Genomic DNA, 25,080 nt, shown 5'->3' on the forward strand with positions numbered 1-25,080 from the left:
GAGGGCACGAGAGCGCGCGCGCGCGGGACAGGGAGGGCACGAGAGCGTGCGCGCGCAGGACAGGGAGGGCACGAGCACGGGACAGGGAGAGCACGCGCACGAGGGAGAAAGCGAGAGCGCGTGAAAGCAGGAGAGAGCGAGAGCGCACGCACGCGGGAGAAAGCCAGACAGTGCGCGGGACAGGGAGAGAGTGCACGTGGGAGACAGCGAGAAAGCGCGCGCGCACGCGGGAGACAGAGCAAGAGCGCGCGCGCAGGAGAACGCAAGAGAGACAGCACATGTGGGAGAAAGTGAGCGCATGCGGTAGAGTGAGCACGCGGGAGACAGACCGCGAGAGGGAGAGCGAGAAATCCACTTTGATAGTGGCTACAGTTGAGTAATTGGTGCCTAGTTTATCTTCCGTAATTGATAATGTTCACAATGCGAGGAGAACTCAGCCCCATGGAATGCTCCTTCTGCAATATGAGAGAATTCCGGGGCACTTCCAGTATCTATAGTGACTGTGTGTGCAGGAAATGTGTTCTGCTGCAGCTCCGACTGACCGCACGGAGTGGCTGGAGCTGTGTACAGACTCTGAGATGCTGAGGACACCATGGATAGTATGTTTAATGAGCTGTTTACACCATAAGTAAGGGCTATACAGGCAGAAAAGCATTGGGTGACCACCAGGAAGAGGGGTACGTGTGGGCAGGCAGTGCAGGACGCCACTGTGGTCATCACCCTTTCCAACAAATATATCATTCTGGATACTGGTGCGCCTGTGCGTGAGGGCATGTGGCCTCTCTGGGGAAAGCAGCAACAGCCAAGTTTGTGCACCGAGGTTGGCTTTGCTGCAAAACAGGTGAGGTAAAAAACACAGAGTTTTAGTGACAGAGGATTTGATTATAAAGAGAACTGAGACAGTTCTGTGGCAGCAAACATGACTCTTAACATGGTATGTTATCCTCCCTGATTTCAAAGTTGGGATGCCTCAATGTCGCTGCTGAGCATTCTGAACGGCGAGGGTGAAAATCCAGCAGTCAAGGTACATGTCAAAGCCAACGAAATAGATTAAAGAAGGAAATGTGGTCCTACAGCAAGAATTTAGCAGGTGATGTGGCAGATTAAAAAGGAAGTTGTCATTTCCAGATTACTTCCAGTGACATGTGTTGATCAGCAGAGGAATGGGGAGACAGGTCTGATGAATGCATGGCTAAAGGAAAGAGTCAGCACAGATCAAAAGGGTGGTGAAGGCGGCAGACGGGATGGTTACCTTCATTACTCGGGCTTAACATTATGAACCACTGAAAGGTCTCGGTTGGAATACTGTGTGCAGTTAGGATAGAAGCAGACAGTATGGGAAAGTATTTAACTGGAGGAGAGGGAATTACAACACTATTAGGCAAGCACTACGGAGCATACATTGCGATCAGATGTTCCCAGGGAAATGCACGACAAAAATATGGGGATTGTTTAGGGAGCAGTTGCTACAGATACTGGATAAGTTTGACCCACTGAGGCAAGCAAAGGATGGTAAGGTGAAGGAACCTTGGATGACAAGACATGTGGAACACCTAGTCAAGTGGAAGAAGGAAGCTTATTTAAGGTTGAGGAAGCAAGGATCGGACAGGGCTCTAGAGGTCTACAAGGTAGCCACGAAGGAACTGAAGAATGGACATAGGGGAGCTAGAAGGGGGTATGAGAAAGCCTTGGCGGGTAGGATCAAGGAAAACCCCAAGGCGTTCTATGCTTATGTGAGGAACAAGAGGATGGCCAGAGTGAGGGTAGGGCCAATCAGGGATAGTGGAGGGAACTTGTGCACGGAGTCAGAGGAGGTAGAAGAGGTGCTTAATGAATACTTTGCCTCAGTATTCACAAATGAAAGGGGCCTTGACGTTTGTGATGACAGCATGAAACAGGCGGATTTGCTTGAACAGGTTGATTTTAGGAAGGAGGATGTGCTAGAAATTTTGAAAAACATGAGGATAGATAAGACCCCTGGGCCAGACGGGATATACCCAAGGCTATTACGGGAAGCAAGGGAAGAGATTGCTGGTCCTTTGGCAATGATCGTTGCATCCTCACTGTCCACCGGAGTAGTACCAGAAGATTGGACGGTGGCAAATGTCGTTCCCTTGTTCAAGAAAGGGAATAGGAATAATCCTGGAAATTACAGACCGGTCAGTCTTACTTCTGTGGTGGGCAAATTATTGGAAAGGATTCTGAGAGATAGTATTTATGATTATTTGGAAAAGCACAGTTTGATTAGAAGTAGTCAGCATGGCTTTGAGAGGGGCAGGTCATGCCTCAAAGCCTATTGAATTCTTTGAGGATGTGACAAAACACAACAATGAAGGTAAAGCAGTGGATGTGTTGTATATGGATGTTAGCAAGACATTTGATAAGGTTCCACATGGTAGGCTCATTCAGAAAGTAAGGAGGCATGGGATTCAGGGAAATTTGGCTGTCTGGATACAAAACTGGCCATCCAATAGAAGACAGAGGGTGGTAGTAGATGGAAAGTATTCAGCCTGGAGCTCAGTGACCAGTGGTGTTCCGCAGGGATCTGTCCTGGGACCTCTGCTCTTTGTGATCTTTCTAAATGACTTGGATGAGGAAGTGGAAGGGTGGGTTAGTGAGTTTGCGGATGACACGAAGGTTGGTGGAATTGTGGACAGCGTGGAGGGCTGTTGTAGATTGCAACGGGACACTGACAGGATGCAGAGCTGGGCAAAGAAGTGGCAGATGGAATTCAACCCAGAAAAATCTGAAGTGATTCATTTTTGAAGGTTGAATTTGAATGCAGAATACAGGGTTAAAGGCAGGATTCTCGTCAGTATGGAGGAACAGAGGGATCTTGGGGTCCAAGTCCATCAATCCCTTAAAGTTGCTACCCAAGTTGATAGAGTTGTAAAGAAGGCGTATGGTGTGTTGGCTTTCATTGGTAGGGGAATTGAGTCTAAGCCGTGAGGTCATGTTGCAGCTCTGGGGAGGCAATGCCCTAGTGTTATTATCGATGGGCTGTAAATCCAGAGACCTGGATAACGTTCTGGAGACCTGGGTCCGAATCCTGCCACGCCAGATGGTAGAATTTGAATTCAATAAAATATCTGGAATTAAGAATCTAATGATGACCATGAATCCATTGTTGATTGTCAGAAAAACCCACCTGGTTCACCAATGTCCTTTACGGAAGGAAAGTGCCATCCTTACCTGGTCTGGCCTACATGTGACTCCAGACCCACAGCAATGTGGTTGACTCTGAATTGCCCTCTGGGCAATTAGGGATGGGCAATAAATGCAGCCTAGCCAATGATGTCCTCATTCAGTTAATGAATAAAAAAAAAATGTATAAAACATTGGTTAAATCACACTTGGAATAGTGTGTTCAGTTCTTGTCACCTCATTATAGGAAAGATATGGAAGCTTTAGAGAGAGTGCTGAGGAGATTTACCAGGATGCTGCCTGGACTGGATGGCAGGTCTTGTGAGGAAAGGTTGAGGGAGCTAGGGCTTTTCTCATTGGAGCGAAGAAGGATGAGAGGTGACTTGATAGAGATGTACAAAATGATGAGAGGCATAGATAGAGTGGATAGTAAGAGACTTTTTCCCGGGGCGGAAATGACTATTACGAGGGGGCATAATTTTAAGGTGATCGGAGGAAGGTATAGGGGAGATGTCAGAGGTATGTTCTTCACAGAGAGTGGTGGGTGTTGGAATGCATTGCTGGCAGTGGTAGTGGAGTCAGATACTTGAGAGACTTTTAGGCGACTCTTGGATAGGCACATGGAGGATAGTAAAATGTGGGGTATGCAGGGTAGACTGATCTTAGTAAGATAATAGGTCGGCACAACATTGTGGGCCGAAGGGCCTGTACTGTGCTGCACTGTTCTATGTTCTATGTTCTAGTTCTGGTCGCCACATTATTGCAAAGAGGGTGCAGAGCAGCTTCACCAGAATGTTGACAAGAATGGAAATTCTCAGTTGTGAGGAGAACTGGACAGGCCAGGGTTTATTTTTCTTGGAATAGAGAAGGCCGATGTAGGGCCTGAGATACATAAAGTATGAAAGGCACAAACACGTTTATCAAGAGAATCTCTTCCCCACGGCAGTGATGACTAAAGATTAAGGGAGCATAAGTTTGATATGAAGAGTAAGTGGTTCAGAAGAGATTGGTGAAAAACAATTTCACCCAGACAGTGATAAATATATGCAACATTCTGCCTAAGAGAGTGATGGATGAAGGTACTTTTGCAACGTTTGAGAAGCATTGGATGGTGCTGGGTCACAGCAGGTATGGACTAAGTGAAGGTAACTGCGAGTAGTGTAACTTGGAGTTTGTCAGTCAACATAGAAGAGTGAGCCAAAGGGCCTGTTCCTATGCTGTATGCGTCTATAATTCTATAACCCTTACAAACAGAATCAGTTTAATCAGCAGCCAAGTAATAACGCTCATTAGCAGAGTCAGTCTTACCTGTACTTCCATGAGGGGTCTCTGGAATGGAAAGGAATCATGATTAATACACCAGAGGACATCATTGTCATCATTCTCAGAGGCAGCCAGTAGCAGAATACCTGTAACAACAGATATTGGATCATATCAGTTTTCCTGCTACACAGCAGCCATGCAGCATGCCCACCCTCAGGTACAAACTGAACGACCCATGCAATTTAACTAATTGCACTGCCTGATTGAGATGGAAAATAATTACAACAGCTCGGCACTAGGCAATTACTGACCATCCTACTGCATCACCCAAAACGCGTTCTCTCTGGGGATATTCCTGTGTGGGGGCAAATTTCTTTCTGGAATATTCCTGGAGCCTGTGGTTGTCATTTAATTCAATTCAGACAATGCATTTCATTGAGCAACAAAGAAAAGTACAGCATAAGGGCTCAAAAAGTTAGAGGTAATAGATTTGCATGGATTGAAGCTTGGTTCGGGGGCATGAAATAGGGAGCAGAGATAAATGGGCATTTTCAAGTTATCAGGCACCTTTATTCTTTCAAGGCATGGCAAAGCTGTGGGGAAGATGGTTGTGAATCCCTTCTTCAGAACAGTTCTGAAAAAGAGTCAGAATGGACTCGAAACAGTGACTCTGTGTCACTCTCTCCTAACGCTGACAGACCTGGGGACGGTTGGAACCTAACAGAATGCCCAGCAGCAGAAGATGAACAGCCAAAATTAGAACAGACAGCGAGTGAACGAGGAAGGCATAGACATTACAGGCTGGTTAAGGTACAAGGGAGTTTGGCAAGGCTGGATGTTATTTATTTTAATACCAGGAATCTGGCAAACAAGGCAGATGGGCTAAGGGCACAAATTAAAACATGAGGGTATGATGTCACTATTATCACTGAAACATGGTTGATAGTGGGTCAATATTGGCATCTCAAATATTGGCATCCAGGACACAGAGTCTTCAGCGTGTCAAGAAAGAGGGCAAAAGAGGAGGTGGTGTTGCAATTTTAATCAGGGAATCTATTAGAGCAGTAAGGAGTGATTACATCTTTGGAGGCTCCTCAAATGAAACCATCTGGGTTGAATTTACAAACTAAAACCATTGCTGGGAGTGTACAGTCTGAGAGAAACAGAATATAAGATATGTATGTAAATTTCAGGGAAATGTACAAGTAATAGGGTAGTGAGAATTGTGAATTCAATTTCCCCAACATTAACTGGGGTGGTCATAATGTGAAAGGTTTAGAGAGAGAGCAGAATTCTTGAAATGCATCCAGGAGAGCTTTCGAAGTCAATATGCAGAAGGCCCTACAAGTGAGGAGCTGGTCCTGGACTTAATTTTAGGTAATGAATATGGGCAAGTGGATTAAGTATCAGTGGGGTAGAATTTTGCAGACAACAATCATAAGTCTGTTAGATTCAAGATTGTTATGGAGAAGGACAAGGGTCAGCCAAATCAAAGTCCTAAACTTTTTTTTTTGGGGTGGGGGCGGCAGTGGAGGCTGATTTTAACAGGATCAGCTACAATCTGGCCAGAGTGGACGAAGAGCAGATATTTTCAGGTAAACACGTCACAGAACAGTGGGATGCATTCACAAGGAAATATGGCAAGTATAGAACCAACATGTTCCAATAAAGGGTAGGACCATCAAATCCTGTGAACTCTGGATAATGAGGGATTTTCAGCATCAGGTTAAGAGAAAAAAGCAGCATTATGTCTGATAGCGAGGGCTCAGAACAGCACAGGCCCTAGACAAGTATAGAGAACATGCAAAAGTGATTTTTAAAAGAGGGCAATGAAAGGGGCAGGTAAAATAAAGGAAAATCCTAACTTGTTTTACCAGTACACAAAGGGTAAAAGGATAATGAGGAGACGAAGAGGGCCCATTAGGCACCACAAAAAGCAATCTGTAAGTAACGTTCTAATTGAATATTCTGGGTTGATGTTCACGGATGAGAGGGATGAAATGAGTAAAGAACTCAGGGATTTGCTCTGTGCTACAATTAAAGAAATTAGCATAGACAGAAAGGAACTTCTTCAAAGAATCTCTACAGTGTGGAAGCAGGCCATCTGGACCATTGAGTCCACACCAACCCTCTGAAGAGCATTCACACAGACCCACCCCGCTACTCTATCCCTGTAATCCTGCATTTCCCTTGGCTAATCCACCTAGCCTGCACATCCCTGGTCAATACGGGCAATTTAGCATGGCCAATCCACCTAACCTGCACATCTTTGGACTGTGGGATGAAACTGAAGCACCCAGAGGAAACCCACGCAGACACAGGGAGAACGTGCAAACTCCCCACAGTCGCCCAAGGATGGAATTGTACTTGGGTCCCTGGTGCTGTGAGGCAGCAGTGCTAACCACCGAGTCACCATGGCACCACTAGGGTGGTCTGCCAGCTTGAAAGTTGGTAAGTGTCCAGGGCCGGATGAAACATATCCTTGATTGTTCACTGAGTCAAGGGAGGAATTAGCAAGGGTACTTGCAAAAATATTCAATTCCTCGCTTGAATCAGGAGAAGAGCCAGGGGAAAGGAGGACAGCCAATGCAGTTACCGTTATTCAAGAAGGGAGCAAGGGATAAACCAGGAAACTGCAGGCCAGTCACTCTAATCTCAGTGGTGGGGAGATTTTTGGAAGCAATTCTGATGGACAGAATTAATCTGTATTTGGATAGGCAGAGATTAATCCAGAGGCAGCATGGTTTTGTTAAGGAGAGATCATGTCTGGCTAACTTGAATTTCCAAAGAGGTGACTAGGTGTAATGGGGGCAATGCTTATGATGCAGTCTCCTTGTACTTGAGCATTTTTGACAAGATTCTGCATGGAAAACTGATCGCAAAGCTAAGAGCCCAAGGAAATTTGGCAAATTGGATCCACAATTGGCTGAGTGTCAAGAAGCCACATGTTGGCCTTGCACTCTCCATATTTCCTTCTTGAATGCGTTCCACTGTTCTGAGATGGATTTACCTGAAAGCATCTACATGAAGTAGAGGATGTTGCCTGAGGGGGTCATTTTCCACCTGGGCATCTGTGGGGTCCCATAGGGATCAGTGTACAGGCCTTTGATGTTTGTGATTTATACCAATGATTTAGACTTAAATATAGAGAGCTGATCAGCAAGTTCATGGAATAGATGAAAATTGGTGGGATGGCAAATCATGACAGGGATTGGCTTAGAACACAGGAGGACTACAGGGTTAGATGGGCTGGTCAGATAGGCTGATCAGTGGCAAATAGAATTCAATCCAGATATAGGTGGTGATGTAAGGGGGCCAGAGAAACAAGGGAAGGAAATGCATAATGAACGGTACAACCCAGGGAACCAGTTCTGGTCACTACACCACAGGGAAGATGTGACTGAAATGGAAGGGTTGCAAAGGAGATTCATTAGGACATTGTCTGGGACAGAGTAATTCAACTATGAAGAGAGGTTGGATAGACTCAAGTTGTTTTTCTTTGGAGCAGAGAAAGTTGGGGGAGGTGGTCAAAGATTGAAGTGTGCAGGATTTTGAGGGGCATAGGCTGGAGTTAGGTTTAGTGTGAACTGCTGTTCCCCTTAGTTGAAGGGTCATAATTTTAATGTGAAAGGCTGGAGATTCAGAGGGAATTTGAGGAAAATGATTTCAACCAGAAGGTGGCGGAGGTCTGGAACGCAGGAAACCTCACAACCTTTAAAGAGGACTTGGATGAATACCTGAAGTGTTCAAGTCTATCGGATTAGTGCGGCAAAGTGGGATAAGTCTACGTATGTCTGGTGGTACCGACTCAAAAGGCTGAAGGGCCTCTTCTGTACTGTGATTCTATGACTACTGGTTAGGCCAGCATTTACTCCCCATCCCCAATTGCCGAGAAGGCAGTTAAGAGTCAACTACATTGCTGACAGTCTGGAGTCACATTGGGAGCAGAAGGGAAAGGGGAGCTGAGGCAGAAGACCAGCCGTGATCACAGAGAATGGCGGAGCACATTCCAGATACTTGTTTACGTTCTTAATTGAGATTCATGCCACAATACCAACTCAACGGACCTTCAACTACCATTACACGGAGATCCAAAAGCAATGACGATGTGAGAACATGCAGTCTGTTAGCAGAATTGAAAGAGATAACCTACGCACAGCAACTGACATCACAAGTCGATACAGAATCCCAATGTACAAATCATATAATATCCAATTCAGACCCTGCAGGATATGAAGGACCCTTTGGCAAGGAGCAAGAGTCATTTTGGTTTTGTAAAACGTTCTACAGGGCAGATAAGTAACAAAGGACACTGTCGTATTTTCACCTGTGGTAGACATACCTTTGGTGTAAAGAGCTTTGTGAACTTTGGAGGGTCTCTGAGGAGTAGCTGAGGCAGAAAATCCTGGTGGCAGGCGGACATGTACAAGCACCAGCACACTGGGCCGTACACCTGCGTGCTTGAAGGGTGTAGTGCTGAAATACAGTCGAACACCTGGATCCAAGAAAAGACAACAGTCAGTGCAGTTAAACAACATATCACCGTAGAGACAGAAGACAGTGAGCTAAACAATGGAATACAGCTGGACAGCAGGTATTGTCGCAATACTACTGACCAGTTTCCCTTAGTTGGGGAGTCTCAAACCAGGGGGAGAATTTAAAAATAAGGGGGATACCGCTTAGGTCCAAGATGAAGAGAACTTTTTTTTACTCAAGACGGCTGTGAACCTTTGGAATTCTGTACCATGGAATGAATTGGAAGCTCAGTCTTTGACTATGTTTAATGTAGAGATTGAGATTTCTGATCACCAGTGTGCACAGGGTTGTGGGGATGGGGCGAGTAAAGGGATTTGTAAAGTTCAATGAGCCATGATCATAGTGAATGGCCTATTCCTGTTGCCATTTTGCTATATTCTTATGTCAGCGCAGTTAGATGTGGACAAGTAGAGACAGCAATCTGCATTGCTAGATGATAGACTCGTCAAGAGGCAGCAATGGACCAAATGTACAGACAGCAGCCTGTGCAATTAGACAATGGATCAGTGCAGAGACATCATGACAAGAAAGGAAGTTATACATATTGTATAAAATTAAAAGAGAAGGCTTACAAAGTGGCCAGAAATAGTAATAAGGGAATGAACATCAGGGATGTACCACAAAAAATATACTACTACCTACACCAGTTCCACTTACCCACATTAGGCTCATCGTTTTGAATGTTATGACAATAAATCGGAGGAATGGGGAATTTTTAGACAACAGCAAAGGAGGACTAAGAAACTAATAAGGAAGAAATTGCTCCACATCTAAGGCCTAAATGGCCTACTCTGATCCTTGAAGCATGACGCCTAGTTCTGGAGCCCCTGTTCATTGAGAATATCCTTCCTGCATTGACCCAGTTTAGTCCTGTTAGAGTTTTATCACTTCCTATGAGACCGCCTCCTCCCATTCCCCTAAACTCCAGTGAATATAGGCCTAACTGATCAAATCTTTCTCCTGCCGTCCCAGTTCGGAGGAAGAGTCACTCAACCTGAAACGTTAACACTGATTACTCTTCACAGGTGCTACCAGACCTGCTGAGTTTTTCCAGCAATTTCTGTTTCTGTTTTACTGCATCCAAAGTTCTTTCAGTTTGCATCTCATCTGTTTTTGGTGACTTTAAACTAAGTACAGACAACTTAACTAATATGTTCAAAAACAGAAGTTGCTGGAAAAACTCAGCAGGTCTGACAGCATCTGTGAAGGAAAAATTCAGAGTTAATGTTTCGGGTCCAGTGAGTCAGAGATAAGCCAGGTGAAAGTGAGGGCAGGGCGGAAATTGGAAGCGAAATCGAAGAACTTTTCCAATTCTGGATGAGAGAGCATCGATGATATCATTGATATATCAGAGAAAGAGTTGTGGGTGGGTGCCAGAATAGGACTGGAACAAGGAATGTTCTATGTACCCCACAAAGAGACTGGCATAACTGGGGCCCATGTGGGTACCCATGGCCACTCCTCTGGCCTGAAGAAAATGAGAGGAGTTAAAAGAGAAGTTCTTGAGGGCGAGGACAAGCAGAGGAGGGTGGTGGTGGTGGGTGGGGACAGTTCAGGTCTTTGCTCCAGGAAGAAGCGGAGAATCCTAAGACCCTCCTGGTGGGGAACAGACATGTAAAGAAATTGCACGTCTACAATAAAGAGGAGACGGCTGGAGCCTGTAAACTGGAAGTTTTGAAACCGGCGTAAAGCATCAGAGGAATTACTAATGTATGTGGGCAGGGATTGGAGCAGGGGATGAAGACTGAGTCAATGTAGGAAGAGATGAGTTCTATGGAGCAGGAGCAGGCTGAAACAAGGGGTCTGCCTGGACAGTCTTGTTTGTGGATTTTGGGAAGGAGATAGAAGCAAGCTGTGCAGGGGCTGGGGGACTATGGGGGCAGTTGAGGTGGGGGGTCGAGGTAGGCGGATGTCACCAGATGAAATGAAATCAGTTACCGTAGTTTGACACAATGGCCTGATGTGTCATGATGAGGTCATCGTCCAGGGAAGATAGGAGAAGGTATCCGAGAGCTGGCACAGAGCCTTTGCAATATAGAGGTCAGTCCGCCAGACTACAACAGCACCATCCTTATAGGTAGGCTTAATAACAAAGTCAGGGTTCGATCTAAGACCATGAAGTGCAGTCAGTTTGGAGGGAGATAGGTTGAATTTGGTGAGGTGGGGGGCAGAGAAATTGAGGCAAACTTTGACAAGGGAGCTTACAAAATGTCCACCTTTTTCCTCAACTGAGGGGGATTTCCCAGCACTGTTGTCGACAGGGCCCTCAACCAGGTCTGACCCATCTCCCGCACTTGCGCCCTCACCCCCCTCTCTTCCTTCCCGCAACAGCGATATGATTCCCATTGTTCTTACCTACCATCCCACCAGCAGCCACATCCAGAAGAGCATCAGATACCATTTCTGCCGCCTCTAGCTAGATGCCACCACCAGACACATATTCCCCTCCCCTTCCTTCTCCACCTTCCGCAGGGACTGTTCCCCTCTGGGACACCCTGGTCCACACTTCCTTCACTCCTAACACCCTCTCCCCCCACAGCACCTTCCCCTGCAACCGGCTAAGGTGCAACACCTGCCCATTTACGTCCTCCCTCCCCAGTATCCAAAGGCCCAAACATACCTTCCAGGTCAAGCAACACTTCACCCGCACTTCCCAGAATCTAGTCTACTGCATTCGCTGCTCACAATGTGGCCTCCTCTACATTGGGGAAACGAAGCATAGACTGGATGACCACCTCACAGAACATCTACGTTCTGGTTGCAAAAATGACCCTGAGCTTCCTGTTTCAGAGATAGTAGGAACTGCAGATGCTGGAGAATCCGAGATAACAAGGTGTAGAGCTGGATGAACACAGCAGGCCAAGCAGCATCAGAGCAGCAGGAAGGCTGACGTTTCGGGCCTAGACCCTTCTTCAGAAAAAAAAGAAGGGTCTTCTGAAGAAGGGTCTAGGCCTGAAACATCAGCCTTCCTGCTCGGCCTGCTGTGTTCATCCTGCTTGTTATCTGAGCTTCCTGTTGCCTGCCACATTAACACACCACCCTGTTCCCTGGCCAACATCTCTGTCTCTAGCTTGCTGCAGTGTTCCAGCAAAGCTCAGTGCAAGCTGGAAGAACAACATCTCATATTCTGCTTTTTTTTCTTTATTCATTCACAGGATGAGGGCGTTGCTGGCAAGGCAGCATTTATTGACCATCCCTAAGAATCAACCACATTGCTGTGGGTCTGGAGTCACATATAGGCCAGACCAGGTAAGGATAGCAGTTTCCTTCCCTAAAGGACATTAGTGAAACAGGTGGGTTTTTTCCGACAATCAACAACGGATTCACGGTCATCTTCAGATTCTTAATTCCAGATATTTATTGAATTCAAATTCCACCATCTGCCATGGCGGGATTCGTACTGGAGTCCCCAGAATGTTATCTGGGTCTCTGGATTAACAGTCCAGCAATAATACCATTAGGCCATTGCCTTCCCTCCCTGCTTGGGGATCCTGCAGCCCTCTGAACTCAATATCGAGTTCAATAATTTTAGGACCTAAACTCACCCATGTCCTAGACCTCTACACCACACACCAGGCTTTGTTATCACACAGCCTGCCATTACTCACCACCTATTGTTAGTCACTAACAGTCCCCACATACTGCTATTCACCCTCCTAGTGAGAACCTTATCAACTCTTTTGTCAATCCAACTGCTCTTCTCTCTCTTTGGGCTCTATCTTTTATCCTATCGTTTACTCCCTACCCCACCCCCTCCTAATTTTCTGCACATAAACCGACGTTTTCCAAGCTACCGTCAGTTCTCAGGAAGGGTCACCGGACCCGAAACATTAACTCTGATTTTTTTCTTCACAGATGCTGCCTGACCTGCTGAGTTTTTCCAGCAATTTCGGTTTTTGTTCCTGATTTACAGCATTCACAGTTCTTTTGGTTTTTATCTAATATGTTCCCCTTGATCAATTTTTAGCCTATTCTGTATTGCAACAACCTCTCCCTTCAACCCTTTCACAATGACTTCAGCAGCACCTCCATCCTTGCTTAAAAAGAATACAAAGTACTCATTTGATACCTCAGTAATATCTGCTATTCCCACGTATAAATTCATTTTTTCATCTCAATTCAATTCACACTGTCTTTCAATACATTTTTAATACTCAGACAGTATTCCACACCTCACTTCACTATGATTGTCTACATATTTATTCATAATTTAAATCACCTCTGCCAAATATCCTTTCAACTTAGTCTAGTCTCAGGTGAACAATTATAGTTTATTCAGATATCTATATAACTAAAGAATTCATCTGTTGGACAATTCAGTGATCTTTTCTGCACCCTCTATGAGGTGTTCATACCATTTGACTGGTAGAAGGAATCATAGTACAGTCCCCCCTAATCAGTTTTGGTGGATTCAAACTTAACCACAATCTCTCTTAATACTGCCAATCTGGCATCAAAAATTCTCAGTACCACCCCATTACTGTATCTCAGTCTTCACTCTATACCCAATTTCTGAGCACTAGCACTTGCACTATACTCCAGGAAATAACCAACTCTGCACTGAGCACCAGTACACAAGGTGGCATGGTGGCTCAGTGGTTAGCACTGCTGCCTCACAGTGCCGGGGCGTGGGTTCAATTCCACCCTTGGATGACCATCTACATGGAGTTTGCACGTTTTTCCTGTGTCTGTGTGGGTTTCCTCTGGGTGCTCCGGTTTCGTCCCATGGTCCAAAGATGTGCAGGTTAGGTGGACTGGCCATAATAAATTGCCCAAAGTGTCCAGGGATGTGCAGGCTAGGTGGATTAGCCAAGGGAAATGCAGGGTTACAGAGGTAGGATTGGGAAGCTCTTCAGAGAGTCAGTGTGGACTCGATGGGCCAAATGGCCTGTTTCCACACTGTAGGGATTCTATGATTCTGCTACATTCCACAAATTAACCTACTCTGCCCCTTCTCACCTGCATGTGTCACAGCCAACAGGTGGCAATCCACGGACTCCGAGTTCTCAATCACTGCTATGTGGACAATTGGTTTGAACACAGCTCGATCTATAGTCCTGAGAAAGACAAAAGGATCATTAAGAAGAAACATCAATACTATATCACAGTATTTCCAAAGCAAAGATATCCCAGAGACAGGTGGAATACACACACCAAAAATTCCAGAGAGTTAGAATAAGCACCCAGACCTAACCCTAAACCACACATGAATATCCCAGAAATTACATGCAGACACACAGAAATATCCCAGAAAATATATATACATGCACACAGGAACATTCCAAAAAGTATTAGGCATAATGACAGGAACGCCCCAGGTGTTTTCACATGTAGTAGAGACCAGGACCCATGGACACAACCTCAGAGTGAAGGGATGGTACTATAGAAATGAGATAAGGAGAAATTTCTTCAGCTATAGGGTGGTGAATCTGTGGAACTCATTGCCACAGAAGGCTGTGGAGGCCAAGTCATTGAATGTGTTTAGGACAGAGATAGATAGATTCTTAAACAGAAGTTGCTGGAAAAGCTCAGCAGGCCTGGCAGTGTCCGTGAATAACAAAATCACAGTTAACATCAGTTCCAAGAAAGGGTCGCCAGACCCGAAACGTTGACTCAGATGTTTTCTTCACGGATGCTGCCAGACCTGCTGAGCTTCTCCAGCAACTTCTGTTTTTGTTCCTGATTTACAGCACCTGCAGTTCTTTCAGTTTTTATAGATAGGTTCTTGATTAGTAAGGGAATCAAGGGTATGGCGTGATGCAGGAAATGGGTCGAGAAACATATCAGCCATGGTCAAACGGTGGAACACACTCAGTGAGCTGAATGGCCTAATTCTGCTCCTATCTCTTATAGTCTTATGGTATATGCATACACACAGGAATATTATAGGAAGTATATACACACACAAGAATATCCCAGAAAGTACATGCGCGCGCGCGCACACACACACACAGAGGAATATTCAAGAGCGCACTCAAGAGCACACACATACACACCAACACAAATAAACCAGAGGAGGGAAAAAAACAACAAGTGCAGGTCATTCAGCCTGTCAGATCTGCTGTCATTTAATATGACCATGGCTCATCACCCACTTCAGTGCCTTTGTATCAAACCACTATACCATAAAAACAGGAAAAGGAGTAGGAACTGGGAGTTTAATATTCAGGGATATACGACGTTCCGCAAAGACAGGACAGAAGGATAAAATGGTGGGGTAGCCCCACTAATAAGCGATGAAATGAATGGCATGACACTAAGAAGCTCAGAGAAACAGAGGAATTTTGGAGTGCTTGTCCACAGACCCTTGGAGGCAGCAGGTCCGGTCAATAGGAAAGTTAAGATAATTGCAAGACATTTGCCTTTATCAGTCAAGACATACATTCTAAGTGCTGGGACGTTATATTGGAGCCATACAGGACTTAGATTAGGCCACAGCTGGAGTACTGTGCGCAGTTCTGGTCACTGCACTACAGGAAGGATGTGATTACACCAGATGATGTGCAAAGAAACTTTACTGGGATGTTGCCTGGGATGCAGCAGTTGAACTATGAAGAGAGTCTGCACAAGCTCGTGTTTTCTTTCGAGCACAGAAGGCTGACAGAGGACCTGATTAAGGTATATAAGATCACGAGGGACATGGACAAGATGAATAGAAAGCAGCTGCTCCCCTGAGTTGAAGGGTCAATAACAAGGGGGCATAATTTGAAGATAAAAGGCAAGAGATTTTTTTTAGAGGGGATTTGAGGAAACACTTTTTCCACTCGGAGGGTGATGGCAGCAATCTGGAATGCACTGGCTGGGAGGGTAATTAAGGCTGGAAACCTCACAGCCTTTAAAAAGCACTTGGATGAGCACTCGACATGTCATAACATTTAGGCCAAGCATAAGAAGTACTACTAGTGTTGATTAATGTCTTTTTTTTTGTCAGTGCAGACTCGATCAGCCAAAGGGTCTCTTCGGTACAACATGATTCTATGATTTTATGATTCTACGTCACTACCAGTCCCACAGTTTAGCTGGTATTGGTACCATTAGTAGTATCAACAGTTAACATTGTAAATAGCATTAGAAAGAATTGAACTGGCAATTTTTATGTTATCGACTGCAGGAGCAGTTGTTCTGTACTTAGTCCCATCAACATCAATTAATGCTCTTGTCTTGAGGCATACTCGTTCACATAGTAAACACATCCTTAACTCAACATATTTCATGATCTGAAGAGGCCCAAAGCAGCTCACAAAGCAATTCTGAAATGCAGTCACCAGATGCAGTGGTGTGGTGTAGGATCCATGGCAGCAAACTTGTGCACATCAATACCCCAAACGTGGCCAAATGAAATCTTCTGTTGGTCTGTTTGTTCAATGACGAACATTGACTTAGGCACCAGGGAAAATTAACCTGCTCTTCAAAACCATCCTGTGCAGTTATTTACATCCTCCCAGAGGACTGTTCGGTGAGTGGTAGACTGAAAGGAACATAGCAATGTGAGTGGACCAATCTAAATCAACATCTCTGACAGCGCAACACTCCCTCGGCACTGGCTTTCTGGCACTTCAGTACTCTCACAATACTTCCTGTTTTACATGTTTAAGTATTAAAATGGGAATTGGAATCATAGGATTTTGACCACTCTGACATGGCTGATAGATAACGTTCCACGTTGTTCATGGGAGTGCCTATGATGCCCACCACCTGCAAAAATTCCACTTAAAACAGACTCAGTGAAGACAATGCACCGCACAGAACAAACGGGAGTTCAGATTTGACATCAGCAAGACTTTCACTCACCTGGCTATGTTGCCTGCTGCAGAAACGATGGAATTCTGAGATAAGGAAGCCACTCTACCCATTCCCTGGCCATCAACGCCCAAGTCATACACCTGAAAATCAGAGTACCTATCACCATCAACTGGCATAATAGAAGGCACATAGTCAATAGGAAACCCACAATAGAAACAAACACAATTCTAATTCAGCAGCGAGAGTGGTAGGAGCGTGAGCCAGGGGGCAGCCGGGAATAAAAGACTTGCCTCGTGAATACGCGGAGCAAAGGCCAAGCAGGAGCAAACATGGACACGGGGACTGCTGGGTAAGTGAACTAATATATTCGGGCATTGGCTAAACCGGAAACATTACACGTGTAGTGTCTCCCATCCATCGTCCTGCTCTAACCAAAAAAAAAAAAAAGACTGCGTGGAGGGTTGGTAAGGTGAGCTTTTATTTCCCCTTTCTCTTTATCTCTTTTGGCAATCTAGAGTAGAGGGGATGGAAGCTATAGCAATTTCATGCTCCTCTTGTAGGATGTGGGAGGTAAGGGTCACTACTAGTGTCCCTGTTGACATCACCTGCGAGAAGTGCACCCAACTCCAGCACCTCACAGACCACGTTAGGGAACTGGAGCTGGAGGATCTTGGGATCATTCGGGAGGCTGAGGGGATGACAGAGAGGAGTTATAGCGAAGTGGTCACACCCAAGTTACAGGATAAAGGTTGCTGGGTGACCATCAGGAGAGGGAAAGGGAATGGGAATAGGCAGACAGTGTAGGGCTCCCCTGTGGCTGTTTCCCTCAACAATAAGTATACTGCACTTTGGATGCTGTTGCGGAGATGCGGGGGTGGTGGTGGTGAAGGACCTACCAGGGGAAAGCCATAATGGCCAGGTCTCTGGCACTGAGCCTGGCTCTGTGGCTCAGAAGGGAAGGGGGGTGAAGAGGAGAGCTACAGTTACAGGAGATTCAATGGTTAGGGGAACAGACAGGAGATTCTGTGGTCGTGAACAAGACTCCTGGATGGTATGTTGTCTCCCGGGTGCCAGGGTCAGGGATGTCTCAGTTCGAGTCTACAGGATTCTTAAGGGGGAGGGAGAACACCCAGAAGTCGTGGTACACATCGGTACCAATAACATAACTAGGAAAAGGGATGAGAACCTGAAAAGTGAATATAGGGAGTTAGGTTGGAAGCTAAAAGGCAGGACGAGCAGAGTGGTAATCTCAGGATTATGACTGGTGCCATGAGCTAGTGAGGCTAGGAATAGAGAGCGAGTGCAGTTGAACACATGGCAACAGAGCTGATGTAGGAGGGAGGGCTTCAGATATGTGGATCACTGGGATAACTTATGGGGAAGGTGGGAACTGCGTAAAAAGGATGGGTTGCACCTGAACCAGAGGGGCACCAATTTCCTGGTGGGAGGTTTGCTAGAGCTCTTCGGGAGGGTTTAAACTAGTTTGGAAGAGGGATGGGAACTGGAGCTATGGATCAGAGGATGGGGGAGCCAGTGTACAGGCGGATACAGCATGCAGAGAATCTGTGAGGAAGGATAGACAGTTGATAAAGCAAAGTTGCAGTGAGTGTGACAGGTTGAAGTGTCTCTATTTTAATGCAAGAAGTGTCAGGAGTAATTGTGATGAACTTAGAGCATGGATCAGTACTTGGAACTACGATGTTGTGGCCATTACGGAGAATTGGATAACTCAGGGGCAGGAATGGTTGTTAAATGTTCCGGGGTATTTTTTTCTTTATTCATTCACAGGATGAGGGCATCGCTGGCGAGGCAACATTTATTGCCCATCCCTAATTGCCCAGTGGACAGTTAAGAGTCAATCACATTGCTGTGGGTTTGGAGTCATATGTACATCAGACTAGGTAAGGATCGCAGTTTCCTTCCCTCAAGGACATCAGTGAACCAGATGGTTTTTTTCAACAATTGACAATGGATTCATGGTCATCTTTAGACTCATAAATCCAGATATTTATTGAATTCAAATTCCACCATCTGCCACAGCAGGATTTGAACCCAGGTCCCTAGAACATTAACTGGGTTTCTGGATTAACACTCTAGCGATAATACCACCAGGCCACCACTCCCACTAATGTTTAGATGTTTCAAAAGAAATAGGGAGGGAGGTAAAAGAGGTGGGGGAGTGGCATTGATAATCAGGGATGGCATCACAGCTGCAGAAAGGGAGGTCGTCGAGGAAGGTTTGTCTACTGAGTCAGTATCGGGAGAGGAGCAGTCACTTTATTGGGAGTTTTCTACAGGCCCTGCAATAGCAACAGAGACTCTGAGGAACAGATTAGGAGGCAGATTGTGGAAAGGTGCAGAAGTAATAGGGTTGTTGTCATGGGTGACTTCAACTTCTCTAATATTGACTGGAACCTCCTTAGACCATAAAACCATAAGACATAGGAACAGAAATTAGGCCATTCAGCCCACTGAGTTTGATCTGCCATTCAATCATGGCTGGTAAGTTCCTCAACCCCATTCTCCCGCTTTCTCCTCGTAACCCTTGACCCCCTTGATAATCAAGAACCTATCTTAGTGCAAATAGTGTGGATGGAGCAGATTTTGTCAGGTGTGTCCAGGAAGGATTCCTGACTCAATACGTACATAGGCCGACTACAGGGGGAGCCACATTGGATCTGGTGCTTGACAATGAACCAGGTCAAGTGTCAGGTCTCTCGGTGGGAGAGCATTTCGGTGATAGTGATCACAACTCCTTGACCTTTACTATAGTCATGGAGAGGGATAGGAGCAGACGGTATGGGAAAGTATTTAATTGGGGGAGGGGGAATTACAATGCTATTAGGCAAGAACTGTGGAACATAAATTGGGATCAGATGTTCTCAGGGAAATGCATGACAGAAATGTGGAGGTTGTTTAGGGAGCACTTGCTGTGAGTGCTGGATAGGTTTGTTCCACTGAGGCAAGGAAGGGATAGTAAGGTAAAGGAATCTTGGATGACAAGACATGTTGAACATTTAGTCAAGAGGAAGAAGGAAGCTTATGTAAGGTTGAGGAAGCAAGGATCAGACATGGGTCTACAGGGTTACAAGGTAGCTAGGAAGAATCTGAAGAATGGACTGAGGAGAGCTAGAAGGGGGCATGAAAAAGCCTCGGCAAGTAGGATTAAGGAAAACCCCAAGGCGTTCTATACTTACGTGAAGAACAAGAGTGAGGGTAGGACCGATCAGGGATAGTGGAGGGAACTTGCGCCTGCAGTCGCAGGAGCTAGGGGAGGTCCTCAATGAATACTTTGCCTCAGTATTCACCAGAGAGAGGGACTTGGCAGTTTGTGAGGACATCATGAAACGGGCTGATATGCTTGAACAGGTTGACGTTAGGAAGGAGGATGTGCTAGAAATTTTGAAAAACATGAGGATAGATAAGTCCCCTGGGCCAGATGGGATATACCCAAGGTTTCTAAGGGAAGCGAGGGAAGAGATTGCTGCCCCTTTGGCGATGATCTTTGCGTCCTTACTGTCCACTGAAGTAGTACCAGATGATTGGAGGGTGGCAAATGTCATTCCCTTGTTCAAGAAAGGGAATAGGTATAATCCTAGAAATTAGACTGGTCAGTCTTACTTCTGTCGTGGGCAAATTATTGGAGAGGATTCTGAGAGATAGTATTTATGATTATTTGGAATAGCATTGTTTGATTAGAAATAGACAGTATGGCTTTCAGAGGGGCAGGTCATGCCTCACCAGCCTTACTGAAATCTTTGAGGATGTGATAAAACACATTGATGAAGGCAGAGCAGTGGATGTGGTGTATATGGATTTTAGCAAGGCATTTGATAAGGTTGCCCACGATATGCTCATTCAGAAAGTAAGGAGGCATGGGATTCAGGGAAATTTGGCTGTCTGGATACAAAATTGGCTGTCCGGATACAAAATTGGCTGTCCAATAGAAGACAGAGAGTGGTAGTAGATGGAAAGTATTCAGCCTGGAGCTCGGTGAACAGTGGTGTTTCGCAGGGATCTGTTCTGGGACCTCTGCTCTTTGTGATCTTTATAAGTTACTTGGTTGAGGAAGTGGAAGGGTGGGTTAGTAAGTTTGCCGATGACATGAAGGTTGGTAGAGTTGTGGATAGTGTGAAGGGCTGTTTTAGGTTGCAACAAGACATTGACAGGATGAAGAGCTGGGCAAAGAAGTGGCAGATGGAATTGAACCCAGAAGTGTGAAGTGATGCATTGTGGAAGGACGAATGTGAATGCAGAATACAGGGTTAATGGCAAGATTCTTGGCAGTGTGGAGGAACAGAGAGATCTTGGGGTCCACATCCAGTGATCCCTCAAAGTTGCCAACCGAGTGGATACGGTTAAGAAGGCGTATGGTGTGTTGTCTTTCATTGGCAGGGGGATTGAGTTTAAGAACTGTGAGATTTTGCTGCAGCTCTACAAAACCCTGGTTAGGCCACACTTGGAATATTGTTTTTAGTTCTGGTTGCCTTATTACAGGAAGGATGTGGAAGCTTTAGAGAGGGTGCAGAGGAGATTTACCAGGATGCTGCCTGGACTGGAGGGCAGGTCTTATGAGGAAAGGTTGAGGGAGCTAGGGTTTTTTCCATTGGAGCAAAGAAGAATGAGAGGTGACTTGATAGAGATGTACAAGATGATGAGGGGCATAGATAGAGTGAATAGCCAGAGACTTTTTCCCAGGGCTGAAATGACTATTACGAGGGGGCATAATTTTAAAGTGATTGGAGGAAGGTATGGGGAGATGTCAGAGGTAGATTCTTTACACAGAGAGTGGTGGGTACGTGAAATGCACGGCGGGGGGTGATAGTAGAGTCAGATACATTGGGGGCATTTAAGCGACTCTTGGATAGACACATGGATGATCGTAAAATGAAGGGAATGCAGGTTAGTTTGATCTTAGAGTAGGATAATAGGTCGGCACAACATCGTGGGCCGAAGGGCCTGTACTGTGCTGTACTGTTCTATGTTCTTTCAGCAGAGTTCCATGGATGACAAATGATGTAAAAATAAAAATTAGACAAAAAAAGTGTGTTTATAACAGGTGTAAGGCAGAAGAAAACAATTGAGAATCAACAGAAATATCTAAAGTTTGCTAAGGTGGGGGTTGATGAAAAAGCAAATGAAATAAGCAAACGGGAACTACGAGAAAAGTCTAACAGCTAACACAAAAGGAGAATCCCAAAATTTTTAATCGGCACCTAAACAACGACAGAGCTAAAAGAGCAGTTGGGCCAATGAGAGAACAAAAAGGGCATTTATACATGGAGGCAGCAGGTATGAATATGTTAGACCTGTCTTTACAGAACAGGAGGATGCTGCCTAAGATGATCAGAGGATTAGATAGGGTGGACAGTGGGAGTCTTTTTCCTCGGATGGTGATGGCTGGCACGAGGGGACATAGCTTTAAATTGAGGGGTGATAGATATAGGACAGATGTCAGAGGTAGGTTCTTTACTCAGAGAGTATTAAGGGCGTGGAATGCCCTGCCTGCAAAAGTAGTAGACTCGCCAACTTTAAGGGCATTTAAATGGTCATTGGATAAACATATGGATAATAATGGAATAGTTTAGGTTAGATGGGCTTCAGATTGGTTTCACACGTCGGCGCAACATCGAGGGCCGAAGGGCCTGCACTACGCTGTAATGTTCTATGTAAGTATGCCATGGTGGCAGAACAGGAAACTCTCACTAGAAGGGTTCAAAATTAATAAATTAGTCTTGGATAGACTGTTGGTACTTAAAAGTTAACAGGGCATAGAGACTGGCTGACATGCTTCCAAGGATTTTGAAGAAAGGGAGGGTAGAAATTGCAGGGTCACTGGCCACAATCTTTCAGCCTTCCATGGACTCAAGGCAGATGCCATAACTCTGGTGAACCGACAACATTACAGACTTATTCAAAAAGACTGTAAGGTTTTTTGTGGCAATTACAGACCAGTTAGTTTAACTTCAGTGGTGAGGAAGCTTTTAGAAACAACTATTTGGGACAGAATTCGTAGTCACATGGAAAAAGGTGCGTTGAGTACAAAGATTCAGCATGAATTTCTAAACTGAAAGTTGCGTTCAATTATTGGAGCCTTTTTGATGAGATAACAAAGAAGCTTGAAGTCAATGATCTGGATCTTGGTGTGCAGGGGACAATTTTCAAGTTTTCAGTTGATACTAAACGTGGAAGAATTGTAAACTGTGAGGAGGAGCGTGTGGATGTCCCAAAGGATATTGTCAAGTTCTTGGAGCAGGCTGATAGGTGGCAGATGAGATTCTGTGCAGAGTAGTGTGAGATGATGCACTTTGATTGGGAAAGCATTGACAGACAATATAAAATAGTGAGTATAATTCTAAAGGGACCTTGGTGTGTATGTGCACAGATTACTGAAGATGGCAGGACAGATGGAGGGAGCAGTAAATAAAGTATACAACGTCCTTAACTTTATGAATGGGGGCATAGACTACAAGAGCAAGGAAGTGATATTGAACTTGCACAAGACACTTGTTAGGCTTCTGCTGAAGTATTGTGCAGTTGTGGGCGCCACATTATAGAAAGGATGTGAATGCAATGGAAAGAATGGTTCCAGAAATGGTTCAGTGATTAGGATAGATTGAAATGTTAGGAATGTTCTCACTGGACAGAAGGCAGCAGTGGGGAGATTTGACTGATGTTTTCAAGATCATGAGGGGGCTGGAGACAGTAGATAGGGAGAAGTTGTTACCACTTGTAAAAGGAACAAGAGGGCAGAGATGAAAGCGATGTGCAAATGAAGTGAAGGTGATGCAAGGAAAATCTTTTACACGTAACGAGTCGTTAAGACATTGATGGAGGCAGGTTCAATTGAGACATCCAATACTTGTTTGAAGAGCCAGTGCAGACACGTTGCGCTGAATGGCATCTGTCTGCATCAGCAGACGGGAAGCAATGGCGTAGTGGTACTCATGACAGGGTTTCATTTGGGCGGCACGGTGGCTCAGTGGTTAGCACTGCTGCCTCACAGCGCCAGCGATCCGGGTTTGATTCCAGCCTCAGGCGACTGTCTGTGTGGAGTTTGCATATTATCCCCGTGTCTATGTGGGTTTCCTCCGGGTGTTCCGGTTTCCTCCCACAGTCCAAAGATGTGCAGGTTAGGTGGATTGGCCATGCTAAATTGCCCGTAGTGCTCAGGGATGTGTAGCTTAGATGGGTTATAGAGGGATGGGTCAGGGTGCGATGCTCCTCGGATCGGTGTGGACTTGTTGGGCCCAAGGATCTGTTTCCACACTGTAGGGATTCTATGATCTATGATTCTATGATTCATAACACTTCTGAGATTGTGTGATCGCACAGAGACAATGTAGGAGAACGGCAGAGACAATCACATGAAGGAGAATTATCAAAAAATTTGCAAGCATTTCAGCGCTGACCGACTGGAAGGCTTGAAGCAGACATGTGAGAATCTAGAAGGGCAGCTTGCCGTAGAACAGTCATCTGGCTTTTTCAGTCATTATAAGACAGCAAATGGGTGTCAGTGTCAGCATTATACGGTGTCTGGGTGTCAGTGTCATGCAGCAACCCACGTCAGTTGCACTATGACGCAGCAAAGGATGTCAAGGTGATGCAGTGAATAGGTGTCAGTGTCACTGGAATGCAGCAATTGGTTTGCAGTGTAGTCATAACATGAAAAGACCTACCTGTAGCACACCCTTTTCTGAGCGTGTGTACAAGATGTTCCTTGAGTTGTCAATGGCGATCTGAACAATTGGATCTGAGGGAGAAAAGGAAAACTATTAGCATAACAAAAGGAAAGACAAAGACAAAGGAAAGGGTCAAGTAAACCACTCAGTTTATCTAATCCACTACTGAGAAATCAAAAAATAAATCAGGAGGAAAAACAAAGTTGCTGGAAAAGCTCAGCAGGTCTGGCAGCATCTGTGGAGAGAAAGCAGACATAACATTTTGAGTCCAGTGACTCATCTTCAGAATTGAGAGCAGCTAGGAAAAGGTGGTATTTACACTGATGATGGAGTGGGCTGTGTGTGGGGCAGTGTGTGTGTTAGGGGGTGGGAAAGGACCGTGTGCATAGGTGGAGACGGAGCCCGGAGATAGAAAGAAAATGGTTAGGCAGTCAAAAGGATCGTTGATAGTAAGCCAGGGAAGGAGAGAAGCTAGGCAAGTGATAATGGGCTGCCTATGCTGAAAGCAACCTGTTTCATTACAGGAGCTGTGATAACAGGTTGGTAGATGATGCGCAGGAGATGTTACAGCTCTAACATGATTCAAATCCTGAAGGCTCCACAAGTCCCCCAAGCAGAACATGAGGTATTGTTCTTGTAGCTTGTGTTAAGTCTTGCTCAAGCACTGCTGTAGGTCTGAGACAGAAATGTTGACATTGGAGCATAGTGGTGT

At 45.3% G+C, this 25,080-nt stretch overlaps 1 protein-coding gene across 1 annotated transcript in view; it reads right to left on the bottom strand.

Moving 5' to 3' along the window:
- nup155 (nucleoporin 155) overlaps positions 1-25,080 on the bottom strand; it is a 172,217-nt gene that overhangs the window by 138,818 nt on the left and 8,319 nt on the right. The window contains exons 2-6 of the mRNA XM_048594325.1: positions 24,366-24,439; positions 16,735-16,826; positions 13,903-14,000; positions 8,750-8,902; positions 4,453-4,553 (exon numbers count right to left, since the gene is read on the bottom strand). Of these exons, the coding sequence (XP_048450282.1) occupies positions 4,453-4,553; positions 8,750-8,902; positions 13,903-14,000; positions 16,735-16,826; positions 24,366-24,439 (518 nt within the window). The remainder of the gene's footprint in view (positions 1-4,452; positions 4,554-8,749; positions 8,903-13,902; positions 14,001-16,734; positions 16,827-24,365; positions 24,440-25,080) is intronic.

This window comes from Rhincodon typus, chromosome 3, assembly GCF_021869965.1.
Source record: "Rhincodon typus isolate 14 chromosome 3, sRhiTyp1.1, whole genome shotgun sequence".
In the NCBI taxonomy this organism is placed as follows: domain Eukaryota; kingdom Metazoa; phylum Chordata; class Chondrichthyes; order Orectolobiformes; family Rhincodontidae; genus Rhincodon; species Rhincodon typus.